Source organism: Nerophis ophidion, linkage group LG03, assembly GCF_033978795.1.
Source record: "Nerophis ophidion isolate RoL-2023_Sa linkage group LG03, RoL_Noph_v1.0, whole genome shotgun sequence".
In the NCBI taxonomy this organism is placed as follows: Eukaryota; Metazoa; Chordata; class Actinopteri; order Syngnathiformes; family Syngnathidae; genus Nerophis; species Nerophis ophidion.
In genome coordinates, this window is record NC_084613.1 from 10,971,664 (window position 1) to 10,993,500 (window position 21,837).

The 21,837-nt window shown below is 42.2% G+C and overlaps 1 protein-coding gene across 1 annotated transcript in view; it reads right to left on the minus strand.

The window, feature by feature from the left end:
* Window positions 1-20,929, minus strand: part of cnot1 (CCR4-NOT transcription complex, subunit 1) — a 43,782-nt gene extending 22,853 nt beyond the window's left edge. The window contains 20 exon segments of the mRNA XM_061894251.1: window positions 40-165; window positions 301-502; window positions 1,669-1,819; window positions 1,905-2,056; window positions 2,135-2,257; window positions 3,193-3,312; window positions 3,423-3,663; window positions 3,788-3,915; window positions 4,348-4,518; window positions 5,960-6,070; window positions 8,814-8,940; window positions 9,016-9,088; window positions 9,091-9,183; window positions 9,255-9,458; window positions 9,537-9,591; window positions 9,690-9,758; window positions 11,692-11,790; window positions 12,041-12,148; window positions 12,232-12,526; window positions 20,776-20,929. Coding sequence (XP_061750235.1) covers window positions 40-165; window positions 301-502; window positions 1,669-1,819; window positions 1,905-2,056; window positions 2,135-2,257; window positions 3,193-3,312; window positions 3,423-3,663; window positions 3,788-3,915; window positions 4,348-4,518; window positions 5,960-6,070; window positions 8,814-8,940; window positions 9,016-9,088; window positions 9,091-9,183; window positions 9,255-9,458; window positions 9,537-9,591; window positions 9,690-9,758; window positions 11,692-11,790; window positions 12,041-12,148; window positions 12,232-12,333 — 2,455 coding nt within the window. The 5' untranslated portion in view covers window positions 12,334-12,526; window positions 20,776-20,929.
* Between the last annotated feature and the right edge of the window lie 908 nt (window positions 20,930-21,837).

Sequence of the window (21,837 nt, forward strand, 5' to 3'; positions counted from 1 at the left end):
CACACCACTACCACCACCACTTACAGGCCTTCATCTTACTCTGCTGGAAGGTAGGTGGATTCAGGCTCGGTGTGCTCATCTTCCTGGTGCCGAATGGATCAGTGCTTACTGCTGGCATTCCTAGACTAGAACCAATACCAGAGCCTATGCCTGAGCCCAAGGGACCTGGAAGAAACATTGGATGTTTTGTTTCACTACCACCCTGCCATTGTAACAAAAACTAATTTTCCTCCGGACTTCCGCATGGCTGATATTAGTGTAAGATGTTAAAAAAAAAAAGCATAGTACCAGAGTCCATACCAGGAAGCTGCGAGGACAAGCTGCCAATGCCCCCAAATGGTGTGCTTGGATTGGTGTTAGACAGTGGTGGAAATGCCTTTGCTGGAGATTGGGGATTACTGAAAGCTGAACTTAGGGATGTGGGGAAACCCTGCATGCTCTGAGTGTGGGAGGTGGCTGTGCCCCCCAGGTTCAATGAACCCATACCAGTAAGAGGGTCCATCTAAAGAAAGCGAAAGAAAGAGACGATGATTGCAAATGAGGCAGGAAGTGGTTCCACTATTACATTCCTTTAAGGTCTCTGCATGTAATGCTAACTATGTACAAAGTAGGTGCAGTACGATTATTCATCATTAAAGTTTTAATTTGTGCGGCAAATAACAGCAAGAGGCTGAGTTTTTTTCCACTTTTTTCTCTCTCAGCTGTTACCCGCATTTGAGTAACAGGCATGTTCACCAATTTGAATTGTTGCGCCTCTCATTTATTCGTCTCTCGTTTCAAAAAGGGAGAAAGATGTCTCACTCTGTGCCCAGCATTTATTTAACAGTAGAATTAACTGAACACAGTGACCCCATTTTTCAGTCGTTCACACTGTCTCAGCAGGCGGAGAGCTGGGCACCAGCTTTGCACGCAACGCAGCACGTCCAGAGAGCTTCTCGACTTGCTTCAAATTGGATGGGCAATGTCTCATTAACACGGACCAATGAGCGACAATGCCGAGATCATGTGATGGCAATAAACAGAAAGACAACATCTGATCTCATTTTTTCAACTGGGTAAGAAAAATGCTCTTAGGTTTCATATTTATGTACTTTTTTTCTTATAGAAATTAGTCTATTTAATTTCTTTGTAATTACAGTAAAACGGTCATCAATTTCTACAGTCTACATTAATGAAAAATAAGTTTATACCATTTTAAATAAAGGGCGTATTGAGACCATTTACACCATTGATTTTCTACTGTGGGTGGTGCTGGAGCCTATACCAGCTGCATTAGGGCGGAAGTCGCCACCTCAAGGCCAACACAGAGACTACGTCCATTATTATTAAATATTTTGATTACATTACATTATAAACACTGTATAGTTGAATTGGTAATATATTTAGTTTGAGAGCATGATGTAAACAAAAGCTCTGAGCGTCTGCATTAGGTAAATTATATTTTTTTACAGTAAATTATTGCATATTGTTTTAATGTGCGACACCTTAAGACAAGAATGTTAATCGACTATCTAAAAGTAACAAGTCTTCCTTCACTCCTTATTTTTGCAGTTTTATGAATAAAATTTGAAAAAGGCGAATCGCAATTTTGGCGAGGAAAGATGCGAATAAGTCTTTTCTCAAAACCGTGCAGCCATAGCACAAAGTGCATTTTTAATTGATTGACACCTGAACGGGTGAGATGGCATCCAGGCTGCTGGTGCTTGGGGCCCGACCCTTCGGCATGACCCCAGGTGGTGGCTGCCGGGCTTTGTTCATAACGTTGCTGCAGTTGGCAACCATGGTCAGGATTGTCTCCGACAACTCCTGCGAAACACTCCTGAGGAATGAGTGAAACAAACAAGTTTAAGAGAATATTCTTTTAACACAAAAATAAACAGCAGTTGTCCCACAAAGTATCATACCCAGCACAAGACTGAAGACAGGCCAACATGGTGGCTAAGGTCTCTGGCGGCAACTGAGAGCTTTTCGGCTGGTCCTTGTCAGGGGCCAGACCACCCATAATGGATGGACAACGCCTCTTTAGGAATGTAACACAAGCTAGGATAAACGGTTCCTGATCCAAAGCAAACAAAATGTATGCTTAAAAAAATTGACAATACAAATGTATTGGTTCATTCAGAAGCTCACATACCCCGTGTTCTCTTATTTTGTCAGTCAGCCATTTGTCAAGTTTGAGGTATTCACGTCGAGAGGCAAGTGCAGCAAGGTCAATAACAAAGGCAAATGGAGTACCATTCAGCAGCATCGATAGAGACTGCAGGAGAAACAAAATCACGGTGGCTTTTATGCAACCTAAAAAATAGTATCTTACAATTTGAAGAAAGTAATTAATCATACAAGGCAGCTTTGTTTAGACTGGCAAATCTAACTACCGTATTTTTCAGACTATAAGTCGCAATTTCTTTCATAGTTTGGCCGGGGGTGCGACGTATACTCCGGAGTGACTTATGTGTGAAATTATCACAATACTGTAAAATATAAAATAATATTTATCACATTCGCGGAAGAGACGAAGAAAACGTCAGCAATTGTCACAAACACGTCAACCAATAAGAATTCGGCGGGGGAGGGTCATGGTAGAAGTGCATTGTGGGTTATAGAATGCTAACTGCTTTATGCTACTGCCGTAGCTATTACAATGGGTCATTTCACGGTTGGCTGTAACTTATAAAAACTGAGAAGGGCTGAACAAAAATGGCCCCGAAAAGGAAATCATGTACTACAGATTACATGCTAGACGTAGTGAAATATACAGCAGAAAACGAAAAGAGGAAGCGGCGCATACCTTTGGAGTTGGCAGAGTTGTTTAGAAGAGACATCGAGGAAGAAGATTTCATCGGATTTATCGATTAGGAGTGACAGATTGTTTGGTAAACGTATAGCATGTTCTGTATGTTATAGTTATTTTATTGACTCTTACCATAATGTTACGTTCTCCGTTTGTTATATATGCGTCATATAACGTACACTTATTCAGCCTGTTCACTATTCTTTATTTTAAATTGTCAATCAAATGTCTATTCTTGGATTTAAAAAAAATCCCCCAAAAATGCGATTTATACTCCAGTGCGACGTAAATGTTTTTTTCCTTCTTTATTATCCATTTTCAGCCGATGCGACGTATACATCGGAGCGACTTATAATCCAAAAAATACGGTATATAAAACAGTTTGTTATATTCCCACACACCTTCAAGTCTTGAGCCACATCGAGGATGCGAGACAACTTGGCCTGGTCATACTGTTCACCTCTCATATACCATTCGGCCATTGAATGCATAATTAACTGACGGATGGAAGGAGACTGTCCCTAAAAAATAACCACCCAGTTCATATGTGTGAGGTTTACACAGAATAGCCCAAGACTAATGTGCCTTGACAATACCGTAACTACTATTTGGTAAATGACATAAAACCAACCTGTCCATGCCAGGCATAGTGCAGGATAATAGCAGAGTTGGGGTGGTTGCCCAAAAAGATGGGCATCAGGGTAGAGATGAGCTCATGGCGCAGTGTGTGCCAGGAGGTGGAGATCTGCAGCAGTGCCAGTACCAGCATATCTGGGCAATGCTTGATGGGGAAACTGAAGAGCTGCTTCACCTGCTCATACTGTCCAACCTCGGAAAGCCGAAGCAGGCTTTCCACCAAGTCCAGGCTTTTCCTGTAAGGAACAATGTGGAAATCAAACACATGGTGAAGCACAGACACTCGTGCTAAGGCTAGAAGAAAACTCAATTTGCCAAAAAGGGAGTGAAGAACGTGTTTGGAAGTGACTTGTTCCATACCATGTAGCAATCTCCCTGTTGTCATCCTCTGGTGGGGCTTTTAGGATGTCAATGGCTACCGTGTGGCAAGGGTAGTCAGCAAAGCAGAATACTTCAGGGCTCATTAGAGAGTGTTGAATGAATGATAACTAAGGGGGAAAAAACAAAGGGGTTTAAGTGAAGTGAATTATATTTATATAGCGCTTTTCTCTAGTGACTGAAAGCGCTTTACATAGTGAAACCCAATATCTAAGTTACAATTAAACCAGTGTGGGTGGCACTGGGAGCAGCTGGGTAAAGTGTCTTGCCCAAGGACACAACGGCAGTGACTAGGATGGCGGAAGCGGGAATCGAACCTGCAACCCTCAAGTTGCTGGCACTGCCACTCTACCAAACGAGCTATACCGCCCCAACAACAATAAACATTTAACAAATGGTAGGATAGCGCTACAATAACTGCCTCTAGTCTTTGCAAAAAAATATATAAATAACCTTTTGACCATATTAAGACATGTACAAAATAGCATAATATGAACTCAACATGTAAAATTACAATAATGGAGAAGTTATTGTACTGATACCTGTCCTTCTGCGTGTTTCCATGGCCGATATATGAGATCAACAGGAAAGACTTCCATACCCAAACCCCGCTGAATGCCGTACACCACTATATGCAGGCCTTTACTGTCCCGGATTAGGAATCCAGGGTGATCCAGCTCGTATGTCACCTCTTTGAAGTTCAGGTTAGGATTCTAGGGTATTGACAATAAAAGTGAAAAACTTTAAGACTGAGTAGATGGAGTTTAATCACAGGTTAGTTGAACAAAGTTGAGGAAAAGAATCCAAACAATATACAATCACTTTATGAAGACACAAAGAAGCCATCCGACTCAAGTTGACTGTGCCAAGTTTCATTTTACAGAAAGCTAGAGGAAACCAATGATAATATTACTCTGCAGAGCTTTTTAAATGATTGGCATTAAGCCATACATGTATTATTTACACAGGGTGCAGAAAGCCCTAAAGCACCAGGATTACCCCATAATTCCTCTGGAAGCGAATGTGTCGATTTCCACCGGCCTTGCGTACGGCCGCCACGTACCGCATCCCTGCACTAAATATGTGGAGGGCTTCCATATTTGCTAGACGGCTCAAGAAGACGAATCACTTTAGGTAAAATCTGCCTGCGTGGTAAAGGAAATCATGCACAAACAAAATAATCGGGTTCACTTTCAAAGTTATATACACCGTGTTCAAAGCGGATTGCATTTTACACGTTGAAAAATCCTAATGTGTGGGGACAGACCTGAATGAGTTGTCAGAAGTGTTTAGGCGGAATTATCACCTTGTTGACGCAAATGGATGAGGGCATTCTGATTCTGGAGGTCCAAAATGAAAGAAACATATTCCAGGAATATACTTGACAGCTATTTGGGGTCCTGTGTCAAACAACATCTGATACAGGATGCAGGAGAAGCAGGGGAGTTGTTTTAAGTAGTTGAATGAGATGTTTATATGTATGCGTGTGTGTTTGCTCAACACTCGTCAGGGTTGATGTTAATGTTGTGTTGTTTCTTGCTACTAATAGAAAAATAAAATAGTTGTTCTGCAAAGCTAAATTTAATTTACGATTAAACTGCAAAGTATGAGCCATGGTAATCAGCAGCTGAAACGTGTTTCGAATGCCAGGGCCCTGGAAGGACGGGACAAACTGTTTGTGGCTCACTTTACTAAAACTACCCTTATCACGTGATTACATGTGAACTCGCAATCTCTTTTGAAAAAGTCAATCAAAGCTTACTTATTTAGCCCTTAATCACAAATCTCTCAAAGGGCTGCACAAGCCACGACGACATCCTTGGCTCAGGTCCCACATCAGGGCAAGAAAAAACTCAACTCAATAGGAACAATGAGAAACCTTGGAAGGGACCCCCACCCTCGTCCCGGGGTGACTGATGCAATGGATGCTAATTGGATACGGTCAATAACGTGAGTCTGCACTACCGCGCTACACAGTGGAGCCGCCACAGTGCGCGTCAGAACGGCGGTGAGGATTGCCCGATGGCGGGGATTTTCTGTGGCGGCTCTGTTTCGCAGCCTTTAGGGCATCAGGTAAAAATCCGGGGGATAGCGCACTAATATTCGAAGCACTGTATGCATTAAAAAAAAAAACACAAGAGTGTAGAGACTTACGGCTTCTTTAACGACATCGATGAGCACTTCGACATTCCACGTGTGTGCCTGTGAGCCATCGTTCTTATCTTTTCCGTCACTCCAGATACCACTTCCTGGTGCAGTGATGGACTGGAAAAAAAATGAAAATCCAACAATCAGCTATCATCATCTTTTCACACCAACATCTCATTTACATAAAACACAGTAAATAGTTAGAATATGGGCGATTCATGTGTTAATGGGCAAATGTCCAAACATCCATTATTTTTTAATGTTAAAGTTATAGAAAATTCTAAAATGCGGCATTTTAGAACAATGGGACAACCTTTACTTAACATTATTTTAATGTTATTTGTTAGGGTGGACAAATATGGAGAAAAGGACAAGCTATGCTCGCCACTACGCTAAAAGCCTGATTGAATGTGAAGTCGTGAAACCAGAAAACAAGACATGCTTTGTATAGTCATGAACATAATATCATGGCTGTCTTGAGTTTCCAATAATTTCTACAACTCTTATTTTTTTTTGTGATATAGAGTGATTGGAGCACATACTTGTTGGTCACAAAAAACATTCATGAAGTTTGGTTCTTTTATGAATTCATTATGGGTCTACTGAAAATGCGACCAAATCTGTTGGGTCAAAAGTATACATACACCAATGTTAATATTTGCTTACATGTCCCTTGGAAAGGGCGCTTTTGGTAGCCATCCATAAACTTCTGGTTTAATTATTGAACACTCCTCTTGACAAAATAGGTGCAGTTCAGCTTAATGTGTTGGTTTTCTGACATTGACTTGTTTCTTCAGCATTGTCCAGACGTTTAAGTAAGGACCATTCTAAAACCTTCATTCTAGCCTGATTTAGCCCTTCCTTTGCATCTTTTGACGTGTGTTTGGGGTCATTGTCCTGTTGGAACACCCAAAGCATGGTGTTCCTGGGATTAAAGGCCCCACCTTTTCTCCTACAAATACATTGCTGGGTATTGTGGCCAAACAGCTCAATTTTTGTTTCATCACTGACATCACATGGACAAAGATAAGACCTTCTGGAGGATAGTTCTGTAGTCAGATGAAACCTTTTTTAAAACATTTGTTTAGTTAATAACATTTCTTTAAATGATCAGAATCAGCTTTAATCGGCCAAGTATGTTTAACACACAAGAAATCTGACTTGGTAGAGTGCTCTCTTTGTTCAATCCAATTGTCAATTGTTGCAGCTTAGTGTAAAAGAAAACACAGGCTACACTATATTCCGCCCTCCCTGAATGTTGCAATTTAGCTCGTCAAATATGTAAACAGTCTTTTGAATAAGAAATGAAAAAAACAAGAACTTTGTTTTGCTGTTATTTTCCACAATGAAGTCCCTGTAAAACCAAGCACACTACAGGAAGTACATTATATAAACACACATGAAGTGCACATAGGTGTAGGAATCAGGATAAATGGATATAGTTTAAAATAAACTGGAAAAAAAAAATACAGTTCGGCAGGATGAAGGTTGACGCCAATGCCGCTAGCTTAATGCTAACGTACAATGGACTAGCTCATTGACAAGCAAACCCAAATTAGCACGGCCAATCCCAGGGAACATGTAGACAAACAATCATTCACTCCAACATTCATACTTACGTACAATTTACAGTCTCCACTTAACCTAACATGTATTTTTATAGAATGTGGGGGTAAGCTCGAGCACACAGACATCCGGCGTAAACTTTAAACGTTATTTTTGGTAGTTACGTCAAAAATAATTAGGGTAGTTTACACAAACTTGAAGGAGAAATGCATTCATTAACTTGAAATACTTTTGTGTTTAAATTTCTTTCCTTACTTTCAGTTTAGGTGCGCGGCCAGCTGTGGTAATCCTGACAGGCGACTTTGATGCAGTTTTTTTCCCCAGCAAAGCTTGTAGGAACATTTTTATGAAATTTGAGATGTTTTTCTAACTTATTATGGCCAATATTATATAAATAATTACAATTATAAAGTATATCCAATAATATAAATTATTTACATGTGTTTATGCAAAAAAAAATATTTTTGAGGGCATGGCGGCATTTATTTTGCCATGGATCGTACCACATGGGGAAAACTCTGTGGTATATACGGTATTTTTCGGACTATAAGTCACAGTTTTTTTCCATAGTTTGGCCGGGGGTGCGACATATACTCTGGAGCGATTTATGTGTGAAATTATTAACGTATTACCGTAAAATATCAAATAATATTATTTATCTCATTCGCGGAAGAGACGATAAAAATGGCAGCAAACGTCACACACACACATCAGCAAACGTCACATAAACGTCAACCAATAAGAATTTGGCGGGGGAGGGTCATGGAATGCTAACTGCTATATGCTACTGCCTTAGCTATTAAAATGGATCATTTCATTGTTGGCGGTAACTTATAAAAACTGAGAAGGACTGAACAAAAATGGCACCAAAAAGGAAACCATATACTGCAGATTACAAGCCGGACGTAGTGAAATATGCAGCAGAAAACAACAAGAGGGAGCGGTGCATACCTTTGGAGTTGGCAGAGTTGTTTAGAAGCGACATTGAGGAAAAAAATTTCATCAGATTTATCGATTAGAAGTGACAGATTGTTTGGTAAACGTATAGCATGTTCTATAAGCTATAGTTATTTGAATGACTCTTACCATAATATGTTACGTTAACATACCAGGCACCTACTCAGTTGGTTATTTATGCGTCATATAACTATGGTATTAACAATATAATGACAATATAAAATAAAATATGTATAAATAATTGATTTATAATAGAATCATAGCTCCTGAATGGTAATCGAATCTTGAGGTACCCAAAGATGTCCACCTTAAGTCAATAGCAAGGTGATTAACTCACCTGTAGAGGAATGCCATCAGTTAGGCCAGAGTGCGTGCGAGCCATCATGCCCAGGACTCTGGCTACCTGGCTGGCTGTCACCTCCCTCACCCCATACTGGAGGATGATGTTTCTGCACTCGTCCAGACTGAGGACAAAAGGACACAGGTCAGTGCTGACAAAGAGGTGCCACTGGAGCCAAACACTAGAGTATAAAACACACCTAGCACAGAAACTGTAGCCCACTTCCTGCATGAACTCCGCAAGTGAACTCTCCATTATGGTCTTAGCTAACTCCCCGAGTCAGGCAGGATCCTGTCCATGAGAATGTCCCGTTTTTCAGGGTACAACAGTGGTGCAAGCACCACAGGGCAGCGCTCCTGCGGGAAATCTGAAACCACCATTTGGAATCAACAAAGCAGTTCAGTAGAAGACCTAAGTCAGACAACAGGTCCAACGTACCTCGGCAAAGTGTCTTCAAGAAGGCCTCAATCTGCTCTTGTCCCACACCACTAGCTCCCTTTTGACCAAATAGTAAATGGGAGAGCAGAAGGTGCAAGACCTCTATCGCAATGTCCTGGAAGCCACCTTCTTGGTTTCCACCGAGATCTGCGTCGATGTATGACCGCAGGAGGTCCGGAAGCTTCTGCTTGATAAACTGCGACGCTGAATAAAAAAGAAAGGGTGGTGGTGAGAAAAAAGTTTTTTTTTTCCCCAATTAAGGTTTTGATTAATTCTGCTTACCAAATCCACGAAGATCTGTGTTGCAGGAGTTGAGCAGAGCGAGGCCAAAAATCACCTACAAAAGCATTGAATCATTAATCAAACATGTTTTTCCATTTCATATGGAGATTTTACAACTCTTTTATAGTGCAATAGTAGACCAGACTGGCTTACCTCTTGGACCTTGCTGAGTTTAAGAACTTTACTTAGTTGAGTGAATAAGTGGGTAGATGGTTTTAAGCTCTGAAACAAAAAAAAAAAAAGCAGTTTCATGTAGATGGTTGCATTTTTACCACATAGGAAATAAAAGAGTTGAAAAACTGTTACAACATTACATATATAATTACATGTACATAAAACATTGGGGGCTGGTAGATTTTTTTTATGAGTGCTTTTTAGGCAAAATAGACTTCTACCGGCTCCATTGTAAGCTGACTTTTACTAATGTTTAATTACAAGTTAGAATGCATGAAGAAAATAAGAAAAACATGTGCACTTGTCCCACAAAAGGATTGTGAATGATAGGCAACATTCCAAAACAAGTGTTGTTGCACATTAAGAATGATTTAAGGTTTCATGCTTAAGTTCGACAAGAAAAAGTTGTGAGATGATTTTCTTAGTCGCTTTATGGAAAAACAATCTAGTGGGGTTTGAATAAAGCAATAGTTTAAATTGGCTACACTGATCCATCCCTTCTACATGGTCTTATGCTTTGGCAGACCAGGTGCGTATGAGATGTGTTAAGAAGAGCAGTTATGATATCATCTAGTGTAAGGAATCGTAATAGAATAGAATATAATAGAAAGTACTTTATTGATCCCTGAGGGAAATTCAGCACCACAATTTGCTCACAATAGACAATAAACACTTAGGTATTTTTTACACGTAAATAATATAAATACAGTCTATTACACAGCATTATTCATATGTAAATATTCCAAATATATTATACGACAAGCAATATATATATATATATATATATATATATATATATATATATATATATATATCCATCTTCTTCCGCTTATCTGAGGTCGGGTCGCGGGGGCAACAACCTAAGCAGAGAAGCCCAGACTTCCCTCTCCCCAGCCGCTTCGTCTAGCTCTTCCCGGGGGATCCCGAGGCGTTCCCAGGCCAGCCGGGAGACATAGTCTTCCCAAAGTGTCCTGGGTCTTCCCCGTGGCCTCGTACCGGTTGGACGTGCCCTAAACACCTCCTTAGGGAGGCGTTCGGGTGGCATCCTGACCAGATGCCCGAACCACCTCATCTGGCTCCTCTCGATGTGGAGGAGCAGCGGCTTTACATTGAGTTCCTCCCGGACGGCAAAGCTTCTCACCCTATCTCTAAGGGAGAGCCCCGGCACCCGGCGGAGGAAACTCATTTCAGCCACTTGTACCCGTGATCTTGTCCTTTCGGTCATGACCAAAATGGATACATGGATGATATAGCAGAGATTAGGGAGAATGTCATGGGGTCAGATGAAACCAAAATAGAACTTTTTGGTATAAACTCAACTCGTCGTGTTTGAAGGAAGAAGAATACTGAGTTGCATCCCAAGAACACCATACCTACTGTGAAGCATGGGGGTGGAAACATCATGTTTTGGGGCTGTTTTTCTGCTAAGGGGACAGGACGATTAATCCGTGTTAAGGAAAGAATGAATGCGGCCATGTATCATGAGAATTTGAGCCAAAACCTCCTTCCACCAGTGAGAGCTTTGAATGGTTGACCAAATACTTATTTTCCACCATAATTTACAAATAAATCATTTAAAATTCCTACAATGTGAATTCCTGGATTTTTTTTCCACATTCTGTCTCTCACAGTTGAAGTGTACCTGTGATGAAAATTACAGACCTCTGTCATCATTTTAAGAGGGAGAACTTGCACAATCGGTGACTGACTAAATACTTTTTTGCACCACTGTATATGTATATTACATATATATACACACGATATTACGACAAGCTCCACTCACAGACGGTGCCATTCTAATGTGTTTATGAGCGAAGGTTGTGCCGAATTCTTTTTCCACAAATAATTGTATGGGAAACACTGATACCGGGTGTTGCTATATTTTTAACAACCGCCTTCAATTTTTGCGAGTATTTTTTTTGTACATGGACATATGGTGTATTTTACAGGCTACTTTCACACAGCAAAACCAGCTCCTTACCTTCTGGTAGTGCAGGGGATAGTCAATGGCGTGGCACAGGGTAGAGACAAAGTTGGGCTTTGATATCAGCGACACGCACTCCTGGATCAGAAACTGTGTCTTGGGCAAGTTGACAAAACATACCGGGAAGGAAGAAAGCAAAGAGAACAGAAGCATATGAAGAACAACATAGGGGAAAACTGCATTATTTGAAGAGTAAAAAAAAAAAAAAAAAATGGTGGCACATTTAACTAAAAAGGTCTGTTATTATTATAACACTGGATGTCAGGCTATGTTTATCTTATGACAAAAACAAGTGAATGTAAAAATAATGTTGCTTCCAAAAAACGCCTGGTAAAAAACCAAGTACCTGGTGAAAGTCCTTGCCACTGCTTTTACCATCGCCACTAAAATCCACATGTGAGAAAAGACAGCGAAATAGATGCCTGTCTGCCTCAGGGCCGTGACGAATTACAATCTGGGGAAACGGTATGGACACAGTCAAATATCAACTCTACCAAGACAAGATATTAGACCCCCCCCCCTCAAAATACCACTTACATGCTGTATTTCTTGCTGGCTGGCTCGGTAGTTTTTCTTTGTCAAATTGTCCACCAGATAGCTGATTTGAGACAAAGCCAGCGAGAGCGAGTCAAGATTCATTGCTGGTTGGGGCGGAAGCAGGCGGCCGAGCACGGCGCAAAATCACCATTATTCCCCTTTGGTCACCTCAGTGATAGGTTACTTTTCCTCCCCCCCCCCAAAAAGGTGTAAAAAATGTTGGAGTCCAAATGAAACTTTGTCAGTGGCTCCCGGTCCCAGATGGAGTCTTTCAGTTTAAAATAAGGTTCAGCATCTGTGAGAAAGACAAAAACAGATTTCAAGTGACATTGTTGAAAAGGCATCTACTCTTTATATCATAAGTAAATTAGCATGTCCCTATTCAAACCATGTCACCATGCAGCACAATATTTACCAATGCATGTTATGACAAAACATGAGAGGCTTTTGAGGCCTACACGAACTAATAAATGCAAAAAATAGCAACGTTTTCCAGTTCGAACATTAAGTATCTTGTCTTTGCAGTCTATTCAATTGAATATAAGTTGAAAAGGATTTGCAAATCATTGTACTCTGTTTTTATTTACGATTTACACAATGTGCCAACTTCACTGCCAACTAGCTCGTGCAGCTAAATTGACATCAGCTAATGAGCTGCTTTCGCACCTTGGAGCTCGGGAAAGTTTATTTTAGAAAACAAATAACGCATTACACCTTGATAGTAGAAGGATGAAGACAAATTCCGACAAATTGGTCAACTTTGGCGTCCAATTTAGATGCGGGAATGGCGAGAGAGACACGAAATGACGTTTAGTTTCACCCCCCTTTTTTCTTTAACGAGAATTATGATTAAGGATCATAATCCTCGTGAAAGGAGGATTATGATAAATAAGGAAAGATTATCAATGTCCCATCATTCGTCGTACCGGTCACAGCAGACATTGAGCAGTAAGTGATGTTTTGTTGGCTCTCACAAAGTCTGCAGTGAGTAGTAACCAGTGATGATTAGGGTTGGGTATCGAGTAACTTTCCGATTCTCCCGGAATCATTCAAAAGTTTAAATTTCGATTCCTAGTTTCGATACCCAGTCCGCCGACCGGAAAAAAAGAATAACTCCGCCGACCGGAAGAAGAAGAAGTTGAACACCAACGAAGAAGCGCCCACCGCCGGAAGTGTTAGCATAGCCAAGCCTACGTAGCCGAGCGAGTCAGTCAAGCATGGATAGCGGGTGTCGGCGGTCGAAAGTGTGGCTTCTTTTTACCAAAAAAAAATGAAATATCGGCGAAATGTAACACGTGCGACAGGACTGTTTCGTGCTTAGGAAGGTGTACGTCGAACATGATGAAGCACCTCCGAGTTCATAGAGTAGAAATAAATGTGTGTCCCGTCTTCGACACGCTGCGCCGACCGTCCTCCTTTGCCTCTTCCTCTGGCGGCGGCGATGACCAAGAAGAACGCGGAGTTGGAATATAATTACAACACTTTATGTACATATCTATATAATATTTACATTTTTATATAATATGTAACTACAAGCTCCATTCACATGAGTGGTCGAGCGAGTCAAAAGCCGGAAAAAAAAAAAATATATATATATTTTTATTTTTATTTTATTTGTGGCGGCCGTAATTCTTTCGTGGCGGGCCGTCACAAATAAATGAATGTGTGGGAAACCCTGGGCGATCTAAGTTCCCATCCTCACCTATGGTCATGAGCTTTGGGTTACGACCGAAAGAACGAGATCGCGGGTAGAAGCGGCTGAGATAAGGGCGAGAAGATATATATCGCGGGTTTGTCTCTCTGCGATATAGAAAATGACTGTATCGTGAGATTTGAGTATACGTTCTCACGCAGTTGATTTCAGGTGCTGGCATTACACTACAGGCTTTTATCACTTTGTTGTCTCTCCTTCTCATAGATAGCAAGCGCACCTTCTTACATACATCACATACATATACGCTCTCGCAGAGCATAGAGGTAGCGGCATGAATAAAGTTAGCTGTGATGTTAGCGCAGCTGTGCGAGTGGTAGTACGAGGGAAAGAAAGTGCGAATCTGGTAACAAATGAAGGACGAATTAATTCCCAACAAAAACAGCAGGGCGTCCGTCTGGCGGTAGTTTGGCTTCAAGTGGGAATACGTCGAACAGACAACCTTAATTTGTCAAGTGTGGGGCAAAAGTGTTGCTACAAAAAGTAGCATTACTGCTAATATGTAGCATCATTTGAAAAGTCACCTCCTCAAGAATGAAGAGTGATTTCTCCGCATTTCAACATCTTATTTCGGTGCCACACGCCCACACCATCAAAATGCGGAGGCAAACATTTCCAAATCAACACGGTATGAAAAAAATAGTCAACAATAAAAGGAGATAATGTCCACAATAACCGACCACATAGCAAAGGACAAACACTGTTTGATTTCCTATTATGCAGCTCATTTTTATATGACAGTTATTGAAATATATTGTGTGACACCATGCACAAAAGTGCACTTTGTTTTAAACTATTGGAGTGGCAATCTGTACAACAAGTGACAGTCTTCCCAACGTGTCCTGGGTCTTCCCCGTGGCGTCCTACCGGTTGGACGTGCCCTAAACACCTCACTAGGGAGGCGTTCGGGTGGCACCCTGACCAGAAGCCCGAACCACCTCATCTGGTTCCTCTCCATGTGGAGGAGCAGCAGCTTTACCTTGAGCTCCTCCCGGATGGCAGAGCTTCTCACCCTATCTCTAAGGGAGAGCCCCGCCACCCGGCGGAGGGAACTCATTTCGGCCGCTTGTACCCGTGATCTTCTTCTTTCGGTCATGACCCAAAGCTCATGACCATAGGTGAGGATGGGAACGTAGATCAACCGGTAAATTGAGAGCTTTGCCTTCTGGCTCAGCTCCTTCACTACAACAGATCGATACAGCGTCCGCATTACTGAAGACGCCGCACTGACCAGCCTGTCGATCTCACGATCTAATCTTTCCTCACTCGTGAACAAGACTCCTAGGCACTTGCACTCCTCCACTTGGGGCAGGGTCTCCTCCCCCAACCCGGAGATGGCCCTTTACCGGACGCGAACCATGGACTCGGACTTGGAGTTGCTGATTCTCATCCCAGTCGCTTCACATTCGGCTGCGAACTGATCCAGTGAGAGCTGAAGATCCTGGCCAGAAGAAGACATCATCTGCAAAAAGCAGAGACCTAATCCTGCAGCCACCAAACCGGATCCCCTCAACGCCCTGACTGCGCCTAGAAATTCTGTCCATGTAAGTTATGAACAGAATCGGTGACAACGGGCAGCCTTGGCGGAGTCCAACCCTCACTGGAAACGTGTCCGACTTACTGCCGGCAATGCGGACCAAGCTCTGACACTGATCGTCCAGGGAGCGGACTGCCCCAATAAGACAGTCCGTTACCCCATACTCTCTGAGCACTCTCCACAGGACTTCCCGGGGTACACAATCGAATGCATTCTCCAAGTCCACAAAGCACATGTAGACTGGTTGGGCAAATTCCCATGCACCCTCAAGGACCCTGCCAAGGATATAGAGCTGGTCCACAGTTCCACGACGAGGACGAAAACCACATTGTTCCTCCTGAAGCCGAGGTTTGACTATCCGGTGTAGCCTCATCTCCAGTAGACCTGAATAGACAAGTATAAGAAATACTTGAAAATAGGGCTGGGCGATATATCGCGGGTTTGTCTCTGTGCGATATAGAAAATGACTACCGTAATATTTGAGTATAAGTTCTTACGCAGTTGCTTTTAAGCTGCGGGCATTACACTTCAGGCTCTTCTCACTCTTTCCTGTCTCTCCTCACAGACAAGCAGGCGCACATACATAGGTCACATACTGTCACGTCATACGTCACATACGTATACGCCCTCGCCCAACAGAGAGGAAGCAGACTGGGCTACGTTAGCTGCTAACATAGCCGTACGAGTGGGAATACGAGAGAAAGAAGGTGCGGATCTGGTAACAAATAAAGGAAGACTTAATTCCCAATAAAAACAGCAGGGAATCCATCGTCTGGCAGTGATTCGGCTTCAAGTGGGAATATGTCGACCAGACAACCATAACTTGTCAAGTGTGGGGCAAAAGTGTTGCTATAAAAAGTAGCATTACTGCTAATATGTAGCATCATTTGAAAAGTCACGCGCTAGAGAATGAAGACAATTTCATAACGTTCGTCGTAACCTACCACATAGTGAAGCACGAATACTACTTGATTTCCTATTATGCAGCTCATTTCAATTTGACACTCAAAATGTCTCCGACAATATTGCAATTTGTTTTGGAAATGACTTGATTGTTGTGATTTCCCTCTCTGCATGAGAGTTTAAAAGTAGCATATATGTATGCAGTATGAAGAAGAATGTTTTAATGTATACACATATAATCATCACACTGCTGTGATTATACGCATTAAGTGTTCATTCAAGGCCATGGCAAAATATCGTAAAATATGTGCGTCTGCCTCACAACACGAAGGTCCTGAGTAGAGTTCAATTCCGTGCTCGGGATCTTTCTGTGTGGAGTTTGCATGTTCTACCAGTGAATGCGTGGGTTCCCTGCGGGTACTCCGGCTTCCTCCCACTTCCAAAGACATGCACCTGGGGATAGGTTGATTGGCAACACCAAATTGGCCCTAGAGAGTGAATGTGAGTGTGAATGTTGTCTGTCTATCTGTGTTTGCCCTGCGAAGAGATGGCGACTCGTCCAGGGTGTACGACGCCTTCCGGCCGATTGTAGCTGAGATAGGCACCAGCGCCACCTGCGACCCCCAAAGGGGAATAAGCGGTAGAAAATGGATGGATGGATATCGTATATCGCAATGTGGCCTAAAAATTTTGCGATATTAAAAAAAGGCCATATCGCCCAGCCCTACTTAAAAATATATACACCCCGGCCTCAACACACTCCATTTCCAGAATTTGGAGCTCTCAAGGTTGGCGAGTATGGTCTGGGGAGAGGGAAGTCTGGGCTACCCTGCTTAGGCTGCTGCCCCCGCGACCTGACCTCGGCTAAGCGGAAGAAGATGGCTGAATAAACAAAACTGAAAACAAACAAGCCGAAACAAAGGGAAAGTGCATGCACTACAGCAGTGGTCCTCAACCTTTTTTCAGTGATGTACCCCCTGTGAACATTTTCTTAATTCAAGTACCCCCTAATCAGAGCAAAGTATTTTTGGTTGAAAAAAAGATATAAAGAAGTAAAATACAGCACTATGTCATCAGTTTCCGATTTATTAAACTGTAAAACAGTGCAAAATATTGCTCATTTGAAGTGGTCTTTCTTGAACTATTTGGAAAAAAAGATATAAAAATAACTAAAAACTTGTTGAAAAATAAACAAGTGATTCAATTACAAATAAAGATTTTTACACAGAAATAATCATCACCTTAAAGTGCCCTCTTTGGGGATTGTAATAGAGATCCATCTGATTCATGCACTTAATTCTAAACATTTTGTCACAAAAAAAATTAATCTTTAACATTAATATTTATGGAACATGTCTACAAAAAAATCTAGCTGTCAACACTGAATATTGCATTGTTGCATTTCTTCCATCCATCCATTTTCTACCGCTTATTCCCTTTGGGGTCGCGGGAGGGCACTGGTTGCATTTATTTTCACAGTTTATGAACTTACATTCATATTTTGATGAATAATTATTCAATAAATAAATAAATATATATATATATAAAATATATTTTAAATGTTGCTATTTTTAGAATATTTTAGAAAAATCTCACGTACCCCTTGGCATACCTTCAAGTAGGGCTGGGCGATATATCGATATATACAACATATCGCAGGTTTGTCTCTGTGCGCTACATAAAATGGCTATATCGTAATATTCGATATGTTCTCACAGCGTTGCTTTAAGCTGCGTGCATTACATTATTGGCGTGTCTCACTCTTTCTCGTCTGTCCTTCTCACAGAGACGTAAAATAAGCCCGCCTTCTTACATACGTCACATACTGTCACGCATGTAGCGTCACACGCTCTCGCCGAGAGCTAACATTAGCATGGCTAACGTTAGCTGAGGCAGGTCAAGTTGCATTTAGCTGCGTGCATCACACAACAGGCGTTTCTCACTCCTCCTCGTCTCTTATTCTGACGGATACGGAAAACAAGCCCGCCTTCTTACATACAGTACGTCACATACTTTCGCGAGTCTTTCGTCATAGCTCTCGCCAATCAGGGAGAGAAAGAGATGGTGCCAAACTGATCACAAATGGAGGAAGAACAATAAATGCCCAACGTAAAGAGCAGGGGTTCCATCATCTGGCGGTGGTTTGGCTCCAAGTGGGAAGATATTCAGCAGACAACAGCAATATGCTGTTCAATGTATATATTATGATTAACCTGTGTGATGACTGTATTATGCTGATAGTATATATTTGTACCATGAATTGATTAACGTGGACCCCAACTTAAACAAGTTGAAAAACTTATTGGGGTGTTACCATTTAGTGGTCAATTGTACGGAATATGTACTGTACTGTGCAATCTACTAATAAAAGAATCAATTGATGCAAAGTATGCAGCAGAAGTGTTACTACGAAAAAGGTGACAACACTATTAATTTGTTCTTTCATTTAAAAAGTCACCCGTAAGAGAATGAAGAGTATTTAATGAATACAGTTTTGGTCAATTGACTTAGTTGTGATTTCCCTATCTGCATGAAAGTTTAAAAGTAGCATATATTAATGCAGTATGAAGAAGAATGTTTTAATGTGGACACATAGAATCATCATACTGCTGTGATTATATGCATCAAGTGTTCATTCAAGGCCAAGGCAAAATATCGCAATATATATCGTATATGGGGCTTCACGGTGGCAGAGGGGTTAGTGCGTCTGCCTCACAATACGAAATTCCTGCAGTCCTGGGTTCAAATCCAGGCTCGGGAACTTTCTGTGTGGAGTTTGCATGTTCTCCCCGTGAATGCGTGGGTTCCCTCCGGGTACTCCGGCTTCCTCCCACTTCCAAAGACATGCACCTGGGGATAGGTTGATTGGCAACACTAAATTTGGCTCTAGTGTTTGAATGCGAGTGTGAATGTTGTCTGTCTATCTGTGTTGGCCCTGTGATGAGGTGGCGACTTGTCCAGGGTGTACCCCGCCTTCCGCCCGATTGTAGCTGAGATACGCGCCAGCACCCCCCGCGACCCCAAAAGGGAATAAGCGGTAGAAAATGGATGGATGGATATCGTATATCGCAATATGGCATAACAATATCGGAATATTAATAAAAGCCATTATCGCCCAGCCCTATTATGTATTGTTTTGTTGGATTGATTAATAAATACATTATTACAAAAACAACAACACCACATAATTTGCATATAATTACTGGTTTGCTAAAAAAAATATTTTTAACCCAAATAGGTGACATATGACTCACAGATGTCATTTTGCTATTTGATATTTTGCTGTAAAGAATGTCAGTGAATGAATGTATATATTTGTGGGCGCTCTGAAGTGGAAAAGGGGTAGGATTAAATAAGCTTTGCTTCTTCCTACTCCTTTTCGGACGTGATGTATTGTGTATTGCGAAATGATGAAATTACTTGATGTATAATGTATGTATGTCATGTTCGAAATAAACTAAGAAAAGAAAAAAGATAGGTGAAATTAGATAATCTCCCACGGCACACCAGACTGTATCTCACGGCAGGACAGTGGTTGAAAAACACTGCACTACAGCACAAACCATAAACATGGAAACGTAACCTCGCCATTATCGTCGAGGGGGGTTTAGGGGGGGGGGGATACCTTCACAAAGACGTCGGACAAAACCGCGGGCATATTACAACTTTTTTTCAGTCAATACGGTAGAGCCAATGTTGTCTGCAGGAAACCCCCCACGTTCCCACGGAAGCCGCCACGCTAGCCGCGAATGCTTCAGTTAGCGCCCGTTTAGCGCTTGAACTTGGCTTAAAGTAATCAACCGGTCTATGTGACGTCACGTTGAAATGTGGACACTTATAAAGGAGGAGGTGGGCTTGCATATTACCTGCAACCGAGTAGCAAACAGCGGCTGGAAGCTAACCTTGCTGCTGTGTCGCGGCCCGAGTAAACCACAGCTTTTTTTTTTAAACGAAAGCTCTTCATTAAACTGGAAATGAAACTAAACTATCCAGGAAGACAATTAAAAAGGTAAAGCGACTGACGTTCGGTTAGTAAATATAAACGTAGCTTGTAAAAATCCACTGGTTATATTAAGCTAGCGTTACCCTTGTTAGCTTAGCTCCCGAGGGCTACGGCTAATCCGTGATATTGCACTCCTTTCAGCTCTAAATATCCAACCATTTTGCATCAACGAGTAGAACACAAAATGGCGTGATTATAGTAGGGATACAAATGAAAGGTCTCAACTGAGTACCATACACAAATGACGCTGTAAATGGGAAAATAAGACCCTCACGTTGTGGCTAATGTGACAGCTGCTTTCCAGTAAATAGACTCCCCCCCCTCGGTTGAGGCAAGCTAAACGCCGTCCCGGTTAATATCGCCGCTTTCAGGCTGATATAACCGTCTCACCGTGCGTCCTCGAAGGCGGTTCACTGGCTCATTCGTCCACGTTTCTCCCGGCAAACTTGGCGAAACCGAAGGGGGTCGCGGCGCCTCTCGGGGCAGTTTGATTTTCAAAATAAAATGGCGACTGTCACCGCCGCGGCGCGCTCACGCTGCGAGGGGAGGGTGCGCGCGCGGCGTGCGTGGACGCGCTCACCTGTTTTTATTTATTTATTTATTTTTAATTTATCGCACAACAAACAATACATTTATAATTCACTCAACAGTCAAGGCGCTTTCAACAACAAGAAAATAAAAATCGTAATATTTTATTAAATCAGGGGTCACCGCGGGTCGCCCGTAAGGACCAGATGATTCGCCCGCTGGCCTGTTCTAAAAATACCGTATTTCCTGGAATTGCCGCCGGGGGCGCTAATTAATTTAAAACCTCTTCTCACTCCTGCGCTCACCAAAGGCATGTGGTAAAAGTAAGCATGCGCAAATTATTTTAAAGGCCTACTGAAACCCACTACTAGGCTTCACGGTGGCAGAGGGGTTAGTGCGTCTGTCTCACAATACGAAGGTCCTGCAGTCCTGGGTTCAAACCCAACTGCGTGGGTTCCCTCCGGGTACTCCGGCTTCCTCCCACTTCCAAAGTGAAGTGAAGTGAATTATATTTATATAGCGCTTTTCTCTAGCAGGTGGGTAAAGTGTCTTGCCCAAGGACACAACGGCATTGACTAGGATGGCGGAAGCGGGAATCGAACCTGCAACCCTCAAGTTGCTGGCACGGCCGCTCTACCAACCGAGCTAAACCGCCAAAGACATGCACCTGGCCCTAGTGTGTGAATGTGAGTGTGAATGTTGTCTGTCTATCTGTGTTGGCCCTGCGATGAGGTGGCGACTTGTCCAGGGTGTACCCCGCCTTCCGCCCGATTGTAGCTGAGATAGGCGCCAGCGCTCCCCGCGACCCCAAAAGGGAATAAGCGGTAGGAAATGGATGGATGGATGGATGAAACCCACTACTACCGACCACGCAGTCTGATAGTTTATATATCAATGATGAAATATTAACATTGCAACACATGC